The 18,490-nt window shown below is 37.9% G+C and overlaps 1 protein-coding gene across 1 annotated transcript in view; it reads right to left on the reverse strand.

The window, feature by feature from the left end:
- The window catches only part of SEMA5A (sema domain, seven thrombospondin repeats (type 1 and type 1-like), transmembrane domain (TM) and short cytoplasmic domain, (semaphorin) 5A), a 222,359-nt gene that overhangs the window by 101,045 nt on the left and 102,824 nt on the right, over positions 1 to 18,490 (reverse strand). The window contains exon 9 of the mRNA XM_010571431.1: positions 17,304 to 17,508. Coding sequence (XP_010569733.1) covers positions 17,304 to 17,508 — 205 coding nt within the window. The remainder of the gene's footprint in view (positions 1 to 17,303; positions 17,509 to 18,490) is intronic.

Below are 18,490 nucleotides of genomic sequence, written 5' to 3' on the forward strand. Positions count from 1 at the left end.
TGATAAACATCCTGTCACTGCAAAAAAATGTATCATCAGTATTCACTTTCCTCCACCACAGGAACTGAAAGCAAGCCCTACCGCAAAGCAGAACGTGCATTTGGTTAACAGCAGAAAATTATTCCAATGACAGAAAGTATTAGGTTGCATAAGGGCTTAAGCGCGCTCAACACAGAAAAAAGACACAGGAACAGCTAATGCAGCAGCTGGTTGAGCCTACAAAGGGAAAGCCCAGGACTTACGATTTAGCAATCTATGCAACATCAAAAAAGATGCATATGGTACACAGAATATGAGAGGATTTAAAACCTGCTCTTTTTTGCCTTTCCTAAAAATAACTTTAAAATTAGTTAAATCATCAGTAGAATATGGATAATTAAAGCCTTTGCTATAATCTGTTTTCCCATATGAGAGTGGAGTACAATTTGGTTTAAAGCAAGGGTGTATTTAGAAGATATGATAATATAACCATTCTCTGTAACTTAATTTAGCTTTTACCTCCAGGTTTCTGAGATATGTATTTATACTTGATTTACAGGAAGAGGTTTTTGATCTCACTATGGCCTAAAGGACAAGTGAAAGACTGACCTTCAACCCTTCTACTTTAAAAACAAAAAACTTATTATGGGTAAATGTAGTATTTCTACAATGATATAGAAAACAAAAAGAATATAGTTTCATTTTAAAATTCCCACCTTAATTTACAGTTTTACTTTAAATATTTTCATATTTTTAAATGTATATTCATTACTTTTTCAGAAAAAAAAGTGACCCTCAAAATGAATATGGAGTTCTGACGCTTTATCAAGGCATAAATTTTAAATTTTCTAAATTATTATTTTTATTTTCAGAGCTGTTTTACATGTTCATACTTTGTCTCTCTATTTGAAATTAAACGACAGTTTGAACAATCTGGTCAGTGTGCTAGTTAATTTGTTCTTTTTCTCTACTTTTAATATATTTCATGGTGTAACGATGTGATTTTTCTACACGTTTCAGTCAAAAATGAAGGTTAAAAATCTGAACATGTTCTGCTTTGCAGCCTTGATAGAGAATAAAAACTGTGATAAGCTTATGAAGAATTTCAACAATAAACTATTGTGATTGCCTTGCTATTACAGCTCGCTATCATCATGATGATAACAAGACAATGGTGGATATTAACAGAAACACAGACATAAAGCACATTTATTAGATCAAAAAGGCAATTATGTAACTGTAGAACAAGAGCTTCTAACAAATATTGTAGCTGGAAATACAAAATAATTTTGTTGCATTTCCCCAAGAAATGTTGTAAATTGTTCTGGCCTGTTAATACGGACACTTATTTTTAAGCACTAAATAGGCTAAACAAAATGTTGGTTACCCTCTGTGCCATCACTCACAGGAAACAGAAAAGCTTAAGCTCTCCCTTATTCAGGTATCTTAGTTTTCCTTACTCTGTTGTAGGACACGGTTGGAGAAAAAAAGTATGCAAGCAACCTGGAAAACTCACAGATCATTGCTCATGGACATTTAATTAAATTGCAGTAAATTAAATTAACTGAAGCAACAGTAATCCATGTGACAAACTTGGTCCTACAAAAGCTAGCATTAATATCACTGAAAATCTGGAACAAAAATAAATACTAAATGGTTCCTGTTACCTGCAGAAAACCACAAGAAGTGACCCTGCCCTAACTGAAGTTCTTGGATTATGTAGTTGTTTTTTATAGTTGGAAGACTGCAAAACAACTAAAAATCTACATTATCTACCAAGTGAGCTACATTTTTAGCTGAAATTTACAGCATCATCAATGTGTGTAAAGAAATTGGACTTTACAAGTAGACCAAGAGATGTTAGATCTAAAAAAAAAAAGAAAAAAAAAAGCTACATTCTGGGGCTTGAGAAATCTTGCAGGTTGTCCATGTGAGACCTTAGCCCAAAATAGTGAATAAGTTTGGTCTTGGAGGTTTTGGCCCCATGTGAAGTAAATATAAACCCAAGTCCTTTCTAGTTCTAGGTCCACTCCGGAAAGAAAAACAGGGGGCTTGGGTTTTTTATGATCCCAGATTCTAAACCTGATTTCAAATTTTAATGTATTTCTGCTATTGCTAGAGAGTAACAATAATCTAAGAATCCTTGGCCACCATATAAGAACACAGAATTTTACAGCTGAAAAGCTTTTAGGAAAGTCCAGGAACAAACACGGTCATTGTCAGTCTGCTGGTATGTTTAGTAGAAAGAGAGAAGTTAACAAAAATTAGCAGGGAAGCAAAGACTCCCAAATTTAAGGAAAAGCAACTTCCACAACTAACCAATCAAAATTTCCTGCTTCCTGTCAAACTATACACAGTTCATAGCAATCTTACAATTAGACATTCAGTTGTCTGGCATCTTGACAATTAGAGGGAAAAAAGAAGGATTAAAAAAGGTACATATATAATTTTAATATATTTTAGTAAAAGCTACTTTGAAATGATATACAAAGTTATACCACATAGTATATTAACGGTTTCAAAGCACAGAACAGTTGGTTAACTATCACACTTAGGAAACTGGAAAGGTTTGGCTCTTTCTCTGAAGAGAGTTTTGGAAGCAGCAGAAGAAAAATGTAGCAAAAACCTGTATTAAAATAATCTTCTCTGGGTAAGACCCCCTAGTATTTCTGCAATCTGCTTTAGTTTTGTTTTTCAATTCTTGGATGTAACAACAGCAGTTTTGAAAGACAGTCTATAAAAAGCAAGCACACACAGTATTTTAGATTTACCTTGTTTATCTTTGGCTCTGACTCCTTATTCCCTCTTTCCCACTACATTTCATGTAAATATTGATGTGCTTCCTTACAGTATTGGAAATTAATTTGAATTAAAGCTAAAATGAGACACTTTGTTGATAATGCCTGTCAACAAAGGAGGTATGATGGTCTATTACAGGTCCCCAGGCTTTTATGCAGGAGAGATAATGTAACTCATTTGGCAACCATTAAGAATCTGAAAGGTGCAATTTTAGCCACAATCTATTTGCATACCTTCTGAAATGATTAGCAAGCTTCTTAATGCCCTAGTGGCCATTCCAAAAGAAATTCAGCAGTAGCTCTGCAACTAGAGGAGTTTCTCATGGCTGTATGTCAAAATTTAATATGTATTTATTTTATGAAGGGAAAATTTATAGGCTATGCTTTCTACACAGGAATTAGAACTATTGATTCAAAGGCTCTTTTGAATAAAAAAATCACTGATATAGGTACTAGTTATTCCAAAATAAGGAGCTTTCTTCAAAGCCATGTGTCTGGTAGGACAGAAAGAACATGCAAGTTAATGACAAACACAGCCCAACAATTACTGAAGAATAAACTCCCTCCCCTTCTGCCCCCCCCCCCCCCCCCCCAAAAAAATTAGTTTCCATTTTCAAATACAACAAATTTGGAACATATATATTAATGGAAATCAGGACAATAACCATCTCAATCCTCTCTGTTGTTTTCAGGAGAGAGCTTTTTAAATATACTGCATTCTTTAGAACACTTCTATCCCATGTAGACTTAATTCCTGTATGTTATAATGTCTCAAATGTGTCCAGGACATATTCAACTTACAGCTGAATCAGCAAAGGCTTCTTCCAGTAACTGCCATGCAAAGAGTTAAATACCTGCTTTAATACAGAAAATATCTACTGCTCTTTAAAGTAGAACAGATTATAAATTGGTACAATTAAGGTTTCCACTAACAGGGTTTCCTATGAATCAAAAAGGTATTATATTTTAGGAAATAGTGCAATTTGTGTACCATCCCTCAGTGGCCATTTCATGCCTTGAACTGGAATTTAAATTCAGCTCTAGTCAGACTCATTCAAAAATCTTTCAAACAGAGAATGCAAGTTCTAAAGGGAAATTCGGATTTATTTGAGACTACAATGCAAAGCAACTAGCAGCTAAACCAAAGCAGCATGCCTTTTTTTGAAAGGCTATGTCTACAAACTTGAAGCTGCTAACTCCTAAAACTGAAATCCCTTTTCTTCTGCTTTTCTCTTAGTCTTTTCTAGGAGTTTAAGCAAAACCCCATACTAAATAAAACATGCTGAATTACATGTCTCAGCCTCCACATCAGTTAGGTCTGTTTCCATCACAAAGAAAATCAAACTAAATCACTCCTTCTTCTCAGCTTGTTAGATTGAAGCTCATATACACTAGTGGCAAATTTTTGCCCTCCCTAGATCTAAACCATATGTTTCTTCCTGCCTGACAAAAAACCAAAGTAATTTCAACAATCTCAAAATGTATTTTTCATGAATCATGCTCATTGGCACACCTTTATTTACTACTTCTATTTTCAATCTTATTAGAGATTTTCAGCTTGCCAAAGAGGTGACTGAGAGAGATAAGATATGAGTTCATAAAATTTTGTCTGATTTGGAGGAGATGAATCTATCCATAACAGTTAACATGCACTCAACTTAGTCAGAAGTAACATATATCTTTAGAATACCTATATGCAAAATCTATAGCAGCTACAGTTCCTTAACAGGCTATAGTCAATAAAACCCCACTTATTTACATTTCAGTCTGTGGTACATTACTTTTATTTATATGACATAAAGCATTAGCTATTTTAAGACTTTATGAAGTGGTATCTTTTAACTACCTTTTATTTGCAATCTCATTCAATTAGCTTTCAATGATAAAAGGTTTAATAAAGAAATTGCTCTTGTGAATCAACTTGGAGACTTGTGAGACCTGGGTTCAATTGCCAGCTTTCTCTCCCTTTGGACTTTATGTGTGAAACTGGTATTCCCAACAGTAATACCATCTCTAAAGTGAAAAACATTAAAACTTGAAACTTCACTTTTTATAAGACTGTTTTATGTAACTATAACAATATCTTAGCATAGATATTTAACAGGTACCTTTCCCCACTGAAGATTTAAAACTACTTTTGTTATGCTGTTTTCTTGTACACTGACTTGATTTGCTGACAAATTGAAAACCGGTGACAGGCAGTTACCTTATTCTCCCTTGATGTATAGCAGACAGCTGAACTAAAGACAGAAAAGTCTCAGCCGCAGTGAAGCAAAATAATGAATGTGATTTTTCTGATGTGATTTTACGCCTTGCAAGCATTAGGTGCCTGCCTCGTCCTTAGGGAATTTCAGGGAACTTACCGCTTAATTAAAAAGGGATTGGAAAAATATTTTAATAGTCCCTGCAGCAGGGAGCAAGGCATCATCTCTCTAGCAGAATTCTCTACCTACTTGGCCTGTGAGCTGCTGTGCTCCCGCATCTGCAGGCCAGATGAACCGTGCGCTCTGGATGCCGATGGAAACCCCGTCAGTGAGAGGATCCGGGGGGGCTCCCGCCCACCCCTGCAGCCCCTTCTCTCCTGGATCCAGCCTTCAACAAGGCAGGGGAAGGGATGGATTTGAAGTCCGGAGTCCAAGGGGAGTCAAGCTTCTGCTCTACATACCCCGTATGAGGGCTGCTGCCGTCCCGATCGCCAGATCAACAGACTGACCTTTCTCTCTCACGTTGCTGTGCGCGTTGCGGAGATAACCCCATGGAAGTGTATCAGATTTGCTCAAGGCACGGCTGCTCCATCATGTCCCCATGGCAAGTACCCCCATTTAAATCCCCTTCAGAAAGTGATATTAAAATGTGAGAATTCAAACACATAACAATGCTTTAGAATACTCACATTAGTTCAAGAAATGCTGTTCAAGCAGAGAGGATATGGTTAAAACCACAGCATAAAATCTTTAGACGAGACTTTAATGAGTTGGGGAACAGAAAGTTGTTTCTCAGGACTTGGCAAACAGGTGACTGACAAGAATTTCAAGTTTGGCTCTAATACCTCACACTCTTTCTCTTTTTCTTCCTTGTGGAAGTATCAGGAAATCTCAGGTAGGCAACGCAGACCAAAGCATGATTCATAACAACATCAAGCACAAAGTCCTCGATCTGACCAAGAAACAATCTCATTTTGAATTTCTATTTAATTTACCCAAGTTCTGTCTATAAAGTTACTCAGTAATAAAAAATATTTACAAGGATCATGACAAATGAAGCCAGCATCCTCAAACAAGGCCAGTATAACATTTTTTGCCTGGCATCAGACTGAAGTAATTTGGCATGTAAAACGACACATTCTTCCAGCTCAGAAAAGGAATGCACTTCAGCAATGTCAGATTCAAAATGAAACAGAATATCAAGCATATGTTGGTGCATCAAACCTACAGCCAAAACAAACTGTACATATTTATTGCCTTTGCTCATAGTTACTGTATTTGAATCAAACAGAACCTGCCAATACGCACATCAACCTGTGAGCATGTGCTATGAGATTACCTTTACCAAGAATCCCTATAGATGTCTTCAGAAGTCTCAAATATTTTGGTCCGTTGAATATGAACTCTCCTTCTAAATCAACACATTATCATAAGAAACAATTATATAAGGATTGCTTAGGGCTGTACTTGAGGTTGTACTTAAAGTGAGCTACCTAGTTTGTACTTCCAGACATAATCAGGACAAATTAGGCTGCAGTTCAGATACAGGTAGTTCAGAAGAGTGTTCCCAAACATGAAAAGATTTTACTCCCTAAGGACAGTTACGTGATAACTAAACAGATCCAACATCAAGAGCTACATGTGAATAACACCTATTCTAGAGAATGCCCACTTGGCAATACATTGTAATTACAGCCACTCTTGTTGGCAATATCCAGCTTTTACTGTACTAAAAATCACACATATACACACAAAACTTGAAGTCCTGAGGCAAAGAAGACACAAGAATTCTTATGGTTCTGAATGGGAAACGTTACACCTGTCAAGAAATGCGTAATTTTGATATCCTGGATTCTGAAAAGAGAAAGAAATAAAACTATAAGGTTGCTACTGGGTAAGACAATTCACAGTGAAAGAAACAAACAAAAAAGTCTAGATTAATGTTCCAGAAACTTCTTCTCAAGAAAAGAAAACTTTCCAATTTTGGAGAGACCTTCTAAAAGGTTCAATCAGTAGCTAGGACTGGACTTCTCAGAGAGCGGAGATGAGCACCTCTAAAGAAATGTATAACCTCTAACTAAAGTAGTAGAGTAGATAATGAACATAGATATTAATCACAAGATGAAATGGTTCTTATGATTTAAGGCTTGCTATCTGACACAGAGTAGCAGTGAAGAATGCCACACCATACACAAAGGATAAAATTACTATCAAATACAGGCCCTGGATCCCTGCCAGTCTCCCAAAGTGGAGCTGTATTAACTCTGATTGGATCTGACTGGACAGGGAGTGCTTACTACTCCTATTATTTTTTATTGCCTTCCTTCGTGCCACCACGATAATAAATACCTTGTACTACCTAACGCATGCTATGAATATGATAGTGTTTTCCCACAGAATATATTTTCCAGTGCCCAGATCAAAGAAGCACTTACATGCACAAGTGGAGAAAACTACTTCTCAGATAATAACCCACAATAAGCCTTGCCTGATTTTTTAACTGAGTCATGTCTGGCTATTTTCATTGGAAGTGTCAGAAAGACAACTGACTACTGTACGGATCCAGAAGCATCATGAACTTGGCCGACAAGAATGTTTCAGGGACTATCCTCTTCTCAAACTCATTTGCAGCTTGCATACTACATACCCCTATGCCTTAGTTCCTAGATGAGCCAAATCCAGTACATATATCCAGTACAAATCCAGCATGATATGCGTGACACTTCAGCAGCAATTTTGGCAAAAAGCACAGCTTTTGTTCAGAAATACAGAAGGAAAGAATGATGCTGATTTCTTTCTAATCTAAAGTAAATTAGAAAGTAAACGCACAAGAGACAGAAGCAAAGGTGGGATAAGAGACATGAACCCAAAAACCTTTCACCAGAAGATGTTCATCTCACTACTTTAGGACATTAAAGCTGTAACAGCCATAGTATATAATATATATAATCTTATTACATTATATTCTTTATATAACAGTCTGAGAGTCGGGACATCTGGCAAAAAAAATCTCACACAGCTTGTTAGTTAAAAGTCAGCTCTTATCTCCTAGGCAAGTGGTCTAACCACTGTGTTGGTTGTGGTCACGCCTATTCCTCCTGAAGGTGTGCCGTTGTAGAACCAGATTTCTAAAATTCATGGGATAACAAATAAAAATAAAAACAAATAAAAACTAGAAGAATTAATCTATAGACAGGTGAGTCTCTGCTCCAAATATTATGATTCTTACCCAGTGACTTGATATAGTACAATGCCTGTGGAACCTAATCTATCTTTTTGTGAATCTGCCTGCAGGTTACAGGACTCTTCACACAAAGGCCACCGTATCTGGAATAACACATCTTCACATTTTGATGACTCTTACAAGTCACAGAACAAAGTAAATAAGGCATATCTTTATTGAGAAATTCTTTAGCTTATGAAGATTTGCCATTTCCTATGACCAGAGCTGGGTAAACACAAGGGAAAAAAAAAATCCACAAATACTATTGGGGAAAACCCCCACTGATTACTAGTGGCACTGCTTGTCTTTGCTTAGTTGTAAACATTTGGATTTATTGAGGTTTAGTGGGAAAAAGGCTGCAGAATGAAGCAGCTCATAAATGTTAACAAGAACTGGAGTTCAGTAGAATATCCCATTTAATGATTGCTTTACTGACAGCTCACACTGACTATCGTGCATATAATATCATCGTGCTTGTGACCCAACTTTTTTTTTTTTTTAGGGCCAAAGAGGAGTTTCATGTACAGTTTGGACTTTTTTTTCTCCCCATGATTTAACTGTCTCACTTTCTTCTTTGGTTGGCAGGGGTTCATTGAGTCACTCTTATGCATGTCCACCTTAAATGAAAGGCTTTTTAAAAGTAAAAGGCCTTGCAGAATAGTCTAAAGATGTTCACAAAGCTCAGCAACGTGCCATGCTACCTAATCCTGTCGGAAAAGTTCTGATACAGCCAAGTCCCTTCAAAGGGAAGGCTTCCTCCCCACATCTCTCGGGAAGAGTCCTGAACACTAACTGTACTCATGCAAGAGTTACACAGTTGGTTCGAAGGTCAAACTTTGCCCCAAGATAAGGTTAATTCAAAACTGTTTTCAAAATTAGGACCAAGCCTGTTGACTGGCACCGCATGCTACTGGGCCAAAACAAGAGATTTGGATATAGGCTTAGATGCCAATAGGTGACTTCGCTTTGAAGACAGGAGGACAACACTGAGTACCACGTAAGATACCTCTTTCGCTTGCAGCTTCACATTCTGTGCGCTAGAATTATCTAATAACAAAAGAATGTAGGGGTTATCAAGTCTAGTTTCCCTGCCAGGAGGAAGAGGTGATAGTCCGCCAAAAAACAGAAAGGAAGAAGGAAGGCTATTGGCCCATTCTAAGTTTGTAAGGTAGTCAAACAGGGTCTGAAAGCTCAGTGTCTCTGTGATAAAGAGGAGCTGGCATCTTTTCAATGGGAGGTTGAGACTTCGTCTCCAGCTCTTCGCACTCTTTCCCTCCCTGGCCCGCGCGTCAGTCTTGCCCCACTGAAGCAGAGCCAGCTGTTCTTCAGCCAGTAGCTGCTCCTTGCAGCAATTCTGACTTCCAGTGGCGGCACAGAAGTGCACGCACCGTATGTTCTTTGGACGTTTATTTATAGTCTTTATCCAGTAGAGCTAGGCAATTATAAAGACATAATGATAATTTGTGAACAGGAAAAAAAAAGGGCTTCTACTTAAATTTGTCCCACGAGAGAACAGAATACAAATGCCATATACTTGCAGCAGGCAATTCGTGAACATGCTATCTAAAATACAAACAAACTATATGAGCAAATACCAGCAACAAACTAATCAAAATCATGACCTATTTAGGGGTTGATTATAATGACAAAAAAAGACTACATGTAAGTGGTGGGTAATTTGCGAACCAAATAAAGGGCTACGATTCTCACATATAAATTGCTGTCAATGAACCAGCTCTAGTTAGGGCCATCTATTTATCAAGAAACCTCTTTAGCACTCTCCAACTGGAGCTGGCAGAATGATTTATCTGTACACAAAGTGATAAAGCCAAGGGAAATCAGTACTACTGGACATATTAAATTCTGGGTTTAATTCTCTGGACCCCTATAGTATCATTTATAACTATGTAGCTTGGACTTCAGACATGACCATTCTCATCTGGTAGCATTTTAAAGCCACTTTGCCCAGTACAGACGACACAATACACAAGGCAGTGGCAAATCAACATTTCTGTGTTCAAACTACATAGTAAAACAGCTATGGTTTACATCAGCCTTCTTTGTCTTTAAAGATATTCTACATGGAAAATAACATAAATATTGTAGCAGGAATATATAGCAAGCATTCTTAGTAACAGTAGCATAAATCCCAGAGTGAACATTAGACTCTTGAAGACAAAACCATACAATCTTTTAAATGTTTTTTTAAACTTTGCAACAAAATGGGTCCTGGAACGATTAATAATACAAACAAAGTATTCATTCAGCTAGGGCTTTCCTTTATCAGAGGTAGTGGTCACTGAAAAAGGAGCGGAGAATAAGGTTATTAATTTTATGGTTTACTGCTTGATTTCTTTAAATAATATTCAAGATCATCATGTTGCTGTTAGGACTGGTGTCTTCCAACATGCACCAGTTTTAGACAGCAGAGTAACTGATGACTGTCCTTGCTTCAAGCCACTTAAAATGACATTGCATAAGGCCAGAAGGATAAGAAGCTACAGGGAAGTAGTTTTAAAACAGTTGCAGGGATGCTTTACAGCTGGGTAAAAGCACACTATACCTTTGTCAAGGAAAGGCATAAGAAACAAAGCAACTGTGTTTTCTGTTGCAAATGGTTTCTGTTGTAAATGGTTTTAAAAGGTGACAACTGCCTGCTACAGCGTATATGCCCCATTATCCATCTGCATTCTGATTTCCCCATTTCTCTGGTTTTGAACTAGAAAGTATTAATACATACAAATAGACTACCTACCACTTTCACACTTGACTTGTAACTCACATTACAACTACTTTGATCATTATTATTATTGCATGTATATTGTAGTTTCTAGACTAAAAAGGTGCTTCTCAAACTGAGAGGAAAAGTTTATAGCTCCTTCCTACAAAAATTATCTACAGATTACTTCCAATAACCTCAACACACTTGAGATAATACAGTCAGAAATAGTACCAAATTGGAAAAAATACAGTCAATTTAAGCTTTGCTGCTTTCTTCACCGTGTATGAAATGCATATAAGCATATATTTTTGCTTATAATTTTAAGGTCAGTAACTTCACACGTACTACACACACTATGACACCATGCACATTAAACTGTGAAAGCTGCACACTTTGATCAGAAGCTGCAGTCTGCCAGGAAAGTGACTGTATTTCATCTGAGATTTTTTAGCAAAAACACACATGCAATTTTTTGTCTTGTTAGGACCTTGGGTTGTTCCCTAGCAAAAAGTGTGGTGTACTGATTACAAGAACAAAAGGAAAAAGATAGAACCGTAACAAAAATCACAGAGGAATCAAATTGTGCTCTACTTTGCATCAATTTACTCCCATCTAGTAAGACAAACAGGAGAAATACAAACTGCTTTGATAGCATTTTCAAACTGAGTTTCACATGTACTTCCAAATCTCTTCATGAGGTTGGGACTAGTTTCGGAATAATCTACAGCATCGGGGCTTCATGAGAAAAACGTTACGTTTGTGGAGATTTACCACCTGCTATAACCTTTCTAAAGGAAAATGTATGAAAAATCCATCTGCATTTTCAAAAAATATCTTTTGAAATTTCTTCATGAAACCTCTCCACTTCTTCATAATAATTGCTGTGTGCTTCATCAGAATTATTTTTATCATTATTCTCTGCATTGCTACCTGTAATTTTGAGGTCTTAAGAGGGAGTAAAAACACTTTCTAGAACTCCTTGGAAAGGGAAGTTCAAAGACTGTTGTAACATCCTCCAGTCACCTTTAAATCTCAGATAAAACCTGGCTTTATGGTGTAAAAATTCAGGTTCAGTTCAGTGAACATCCCACTTTTTAGAGACATGCAATGTAGCCAACAATGAATCTTTCTTCAGATTTCATACTCTCTTTATAAGTCAGCCATACCCCAATTTCATCAGTGCTAAACTCTAAATCCCAATAGATTCCACCCCTGGGCATATACCGTTTCTACTCAGGATCCACAGTGGGACTGCAGAACAGAGAAAACATGCGAGTTTTTCCAGCAAGTAATTTTTAAAATATGGCCTTAAAGTTATTTTTCAGACAGTGCAAATATTACCTTATTTGAACTCCCAAGAAACAGCAATCAGAGACTGTTTTCAGAATACCCTCAAACTGGACACCATACCTACTAATTTTCTTATTCATTCTAATAAATCAATACATTTTGTAACAGTCCTCTAAATAAGGGCTACTTGCTCTTGTTGCAATGCGTCCTGCTTTCTGAAAAATGCTTTGAAAAATGCTTTGAAAACCTTTGATATTGGCAAAGTTTTTAACCATGGGACACCTAGGCATTTAAACTGAAAGGGAGAAATGAAAAGGAGAAAAAATGGCAGGGGGGGGAAAAGGGACAAAAGGGAGGGAAACAAAACTATGACATATATAGCACCATTTTGCTTGGATTTTTCTTCTAATGAAGAAGTCAAGTTTTTTAGACTTGAAAAGTTGGCAGAATATTGGCTTGTTCTCTAGCTTGCTCTACTTTTATTATTGTAAATGATTTTTAGTTCAGAACTTCTGTGAATGCTTTCCCTGACTCCTTTCTGAATGACTGAAAATTGTTTCAGGGATTTCTGCCTGCCTAAACCAGCAGCGCTGTGCTAGCTATAAGCAACACAAAATGTGCAGGAATTAATATATACCTTCATTCTGTGTTAGAAGTCAGTGCAGTGAAAGATTAAGATGCATTTCCAAAGTGCTAAAGTATATTTCTGATATGAGCAGTAGCTGTTAAATCCCAGTACACCAGAATCTCCTAGCAGAATGATGGCTTGGCAAAGGTTTAGGAAATGAAGACTGTTGACACAGCAGATTAATGCATTTGTTTGCTTACTCCCAGTCTCTCCTCAGGTAATATTATATCTATTTAAGGTTTAATGAAATTAGATTACTCTTTTATACTGTCAGCGTTATTATCCTCTGTAATATTTGTATTCTAATAACAGGGTGGATAGGTAAGTGAATGGGGCGGGGGGGGGAGGAGAATTTTCTCTTTACTGCTGCCCATCTGCTTCAAAGAATAGGATTTTTGCTTTGAGTAACAAAGACAGCAGAGCATTCATTTGTATTCAGTCCAATCTATATGCCTGCCTTTCCACTGAATCAGCTTTGTGCATTTTAAAAGACAATTTTTGTAAGAATGTTGTAATGAATTATAACTGCAAAAGTTACGTAGAGTACATCTCTCACGGCATGGGTTGAATTCATCCTGCTTTACACCTCTAGGTGCAAATTGCTTACTGCCAGTATTTACATTGGAGTTGAATGCACTTTCCTTTTGGCAGCAGAAAGTACAATGACATCTATTATCACAGCGTTGAGTAAAAATTTAATTTCGTCCAACCAATCTGCACATTGCACTGGCATACGATTGACAGAGGATAACTTAGATTGGAAGGGACATCAGGAGGTGTCAAGTCCAACCTTCTGCTCAAAGGACAGCCAGCTATAATACAGACTGGGCTGCTGCCTGGTCTTGAAAACCTGCAAGGATGGAGACTGCACAACCTCTCTGGGAAATCCAATCCACTGCTTGATCGTCCTCGGAGTGAAAAGATTTTTCTTTATACCCAGTGTGAAACTCTCTGCCTGTTGTGTCTTGCCTTCCCACCGTGCACCACTATGAAAAGCCTGGCTCCATTCCCCATGTAAAGCCCCTGTAGGTATTTGCAGGCTGTCACTAGGCACCCCCCGAAGCCTCCTCTCCCCTGGGATGAACAAGGCCGGTTCCCTCCCAGGGCATGGTGCTCCAGCCTCCAACAGAAGGTGGGCCTCCGCTGAATTTGCTCCAGTTTATCAACGTCCTTCTTGTACTGGGGGGAGGCCAAAACTTGATGCGGTCTGAAGTGTGTTGAGTATACGGGGATAACCTCTTCCCTGGACCTGCAGAGCCTCTAGAACCAGCCAACCCAAGACGCTGTTGGCCGCCTTTGGAGCGAGGGCACGCTCTTGGCTCATGTTCACCTTGCTGCCGACCAAAGTCCCCAAGTCCTCTGAACAGAGGGCTTTCCTAGACAGTCAGTCCCCAGCCTCGGTCATTGCACAGAGTTAGTCCTTCCCAGATTTGGGGCTTCATATTTGCACCTGTTGAATTTCATGAGGTTCTTGCTAGCCCAGCACGTCTACGTCCTTCGGATGGCAGCGCTGTTCTCCAGTGTAACTGCTGGTACTCTGCACTCTGTTGCCTCCTCAGCTCCTTACCACTTCTATACCTTCCATTAACAACTACCCTCTGAGCCTGACATCCAAGCAGGTTTTATACACCCAGTTGTCCACCCATACAGACCATACATCCTAATTTAGATACATGAATATTGTGGGAGACTGTGTCGAAAGTCCTGCTAAAGTTGAGCTACTACGCTCTCCTCAGGCACAAATCAGGCATTTTACCTCAGAAAGTAATCAGGTTGGTCAGGTGTGATTCATCCTTGGGAAATCCATGCTGAATGTTCTCAGTCACCACCGTCTCCATCATGTGCCCACAGAAGTAAGCTCCAAGGAGGTGTGCTCCTTGATTTTCCCAGGGACTGAATGCAGACTGGCCTGTTGTTCCCCAGATCGTTCCTTTGGCTTTTTTTGAAGGTGGAGCATTGTGGCAAAAATTTGACTTCAAATTTAATTTTGTTAATTAAATAATGCTCTTAATAATGCAAGGAAATTAAATCAGAAGAGATACAATAATGACAATCTTTCTCAGTCTGGTAGTAACCGTAACCACACTCTTCCACCTCTCCCAAACATACACATGCTTTATAGTCTTAGAAGCTTGGGGTAGATGACATTGTATGCAGGAGTAAGGCTGGACACTGGAGGAATTCAAAACAATTAAATTTGGTCTGCTTCCAAAGTTACTATTTATTTTCAAAGTTAAGGCCGCTGCCTTTTAGTTTCTGTTGTTTACAGAAGCAGTGGTGTTTTCTCTGTAATCTTTTACCACATGCAGTTAAGGATGCAAACTCAATGCTAACTGCTTCACAGCTTCCACACAAGCAAATATAGGACTATGGAGAACTAAGATGCTGCATCATTACCAATACCATGAAATTAAAATTATGACCTGCATCCCAAAGAAGGTAAAATACTGCCTTACTCCTCAAATCATAAGAATTTAAAGTAAATTACATTGTGTAATTTGGTATATCTTGGGATTTTTAAACTACCCTTATATATTGTAGGTATGGTATTTATATATAAACATATGGTAATTTCAAAGTCTACCAAAAAGTAGTTTTCTACTCTGAAAAGTGAACATTAATATTTCTTGGAAAATAAAGCTTAGTACTTACACTTAACTGGTGGGCAGCAGGGCAGAAGGAATGTTAACAAAATCCACAGTGATTCAGTGAAACAGAAGTGAAACAGAATTGGCTATGTCAGGAAAACACAATAATGCTACCTGGTTTTTTTTATCATACGGTTTCTTACACTTGTAAAACATACACTGCCCGATTACATAAAAGCATGTGTGGGAGTCAGACTAAAGATCCCACTAAGGTAGCATCCCATTTCCATGAATGACCAAAACCAGAGGTACAGAGAAGAATGACAGTGGAAGGCAAGCATACATCATAAGGAGTATAGGAGCAATATCTTTTTAGCAGCAAGAAATATGCATAAAAAGAACCTAGAATCATTAGTGAACACAATTTATTAATGAACCATGAAACGTAAAGTTTTAGATCCTCACTGAATCACTACGTGTTTCTGTAATTCAGTTTCTGTCAGAGACCTCTACAATACAAACAGCATTTAGTACTGACATGATTTCACTTAAAACGCTATGGTTTACCAACCAGCAAGCTGTTTTGACTAGAATTCGTCAAATCCAAGCACAGCTTTAACCTATTAAAAGCTTTTATATTACTGCCTATCTTTCAAGGAGCACAATGAAAAAGCTATGAGGATAACATGCAAAGAAATAGTCTCACCCAAATGCACCAAATTACTATAAAATTTCTTCAGACTCAAAAGAAGCAATCTTCTCTGAAGAATATCATGCTTTCAAGTGAAAATTAAATCAAATATTGAATCACAATGCACATTTTTCTTGGGCTCTTGATAAATTATAAGCTATAGACTATAGAGTTTTAATTAGTAAATCATAATTTTAGTAATTAAAGGATTGATCCAGTTTCTACTGAATCAGTGACAATTTTGAAATTTACTTCATTGATTGCAAAATCAAATAAATAGGATTAGGGGTTTTTTTCCTCTTATTGATCAACAGATTCTTTCCCTAAATTTATCATACTTGGTGCCTACTCGCTGGGAGACAAACTATGCACGTTAACAAACCATTGCTTTGATGAGCTATCCCCTATTAATGTGCATAGGACTAAGTATTTGAGAACTACCTTAAGTTTTATGCCATGAGGCTCTATATATGTTGCTCCAACATAGTATTTCAGTCTCAGCTGGGGACATCCTTGTTCTGCAAAAACAGTTCTCCGAGAGCCTCGCTATTTTTAAGAAGTTTGAAATTTTGAACCAAGAAAGCAATATTTCTAACCAAGGCAATGTTAGGTGGAGGATTATTTTTCTTTCATTGCTAAGTTCACATATAAATGGGCAAATAATAAGGCAGGGTGTAAAACTGCATAATGAATGACTTAAAAATGAGATGAAAAGGAAAGGTAGTAAAATATTTGTGAGCAGAAAGGTCAGCAATGGCAATAGCAGCAATTGTACTTGCTATTTGTAAAGTTACTTCTATCTTAGAGGAGCCTAAACCACCTTATCTTGGGTAAGAATGTACCCTGAAGTACACAAAAAGAATAAAAGGTAGAGAAACTTGTGAAGTCTCGTTTGTAGAATTTCCAACTGATTACTCCCTCAGGAGCATGTAGGCTTCATACCTTCAAAGGAGAATAGGAAACAGACACCAAAATCTGACTTCACAGTATAATATAAACAAAGACATTGTTAAGTGCTGAATTCATCTACTCAGAAAAGGTAGGAGGTAGAGTTAATGCTGTCGAAGAGGAAAAGCCGTTGTTCAAGGTGCACTATACATATTTCGTAACTGATTCACAGAACATTAAAACTCACAGACCTCAAACTTTTGCAGGTAACACAGCAATGCAGAGTTCATACCTGTGGCAAGATAGATGATATGGAAAAGCATGTCCTTGCCCTGCACAACATCCACAACCACATGGGAAAATCGGCTGTTGTCTTCCATGAAGTAAGGAATTGGAATAACTGGTTGAACGACCTCATGCATTAAGAAGAATTTTTGAGCATCTTGAAGATTTCTCTCAGTCAGATTTACATACAAACCCTGGTCCATGGTGCCACACTGTAAACACAGAAAAGTAACATTACTATATGCATCAACGATAACAACAGATTTACTCTGATTTACAGCACAGGAAAATAAAACCCAAGAGTCTATCTTGTAGTGACGCTGTGGAATTTCACTTTCAGGTCTCATTTTGGTGCTGACCAGACTGTCCACACAGCGACTGAGGAAGCTCTGCTTTCCTGAGGCAGTGCTATGGAGGGTCCCTGCCTCTGAACGACAGGGAAGGGCACCAGACTGACACCACAAGTGGGCCAGAGTAATACTTTGCTATATCCTATGCTTACAGGGCGGGAAGAAGAAAAACTCCCCTCCAACAAACCACAGGATTTTCTGACTAGTTTTCTTTGGAATTTACACAGACACAGTGCAAAAGACCTAACAAATTTCCAAAGGAAATTCCATGTCCTACTGCAGCCAGGGTCTGACAGAAATCCCAGGTGAAAGCACCACGCACAGTTCTAGCACCTCCTTCAGACCCTGTGCTTACTAGGCAACAAGGGACAGCGCGGAGCTCTAACTATAAAGCGTTACCCACGGCAAAGACATTTTTGCTTTGGAACTGACTATATCTTATATCTGAAAACTGTACTCTTTCCTGACAGGAAAGCATTCACTAATTGCACGCACAATTTTCGACCACAGATGAACAAAGCAAAATAAGTGGCAGTTAATTTTAGCATCTTTGTGTTTAAGTCTTCAACTAACTGAGGACACAAATGAGAAAGCTGTTTAGCGCATGCGAATATGTAACCATCCGCAAGTTTACTCACTTACAACTGCATCAGGGAAGTAAAGCAGTACTTCACAACATTTATCAAGTATGCCGGTGATGTGAAAGGCATACCCAGGTTATACTTTTTTTTGTTCTATTCTACTATGTCATTAATTATGCCATGAATTACGGCATGAACAAAATAATACAGTGTGCAAAGCCCTACCAGTGATTTTTTCATTATTGCCATGTTTTCAATCTGAA

The sequence above is a fragment of the Haliaeetus leucocephalus genome, unplaced genomic scaffold (assembly GCF_000737465.1).
Source record: "Haliaeetus leucocephalus isolate CR32 unplaced genomic scaffold, Haliaeetus_leucocephalus-4.0 Scaffold328, whole genome shotgun sequence".
Classification (NCBI taxonomy): domain Eukaryota; kingdom Metazoa; phylum Chordata; class Aves; order Accipitriformes; family Accipitridae; genus Haliaeetus; species Haliaeetus leucocephalus.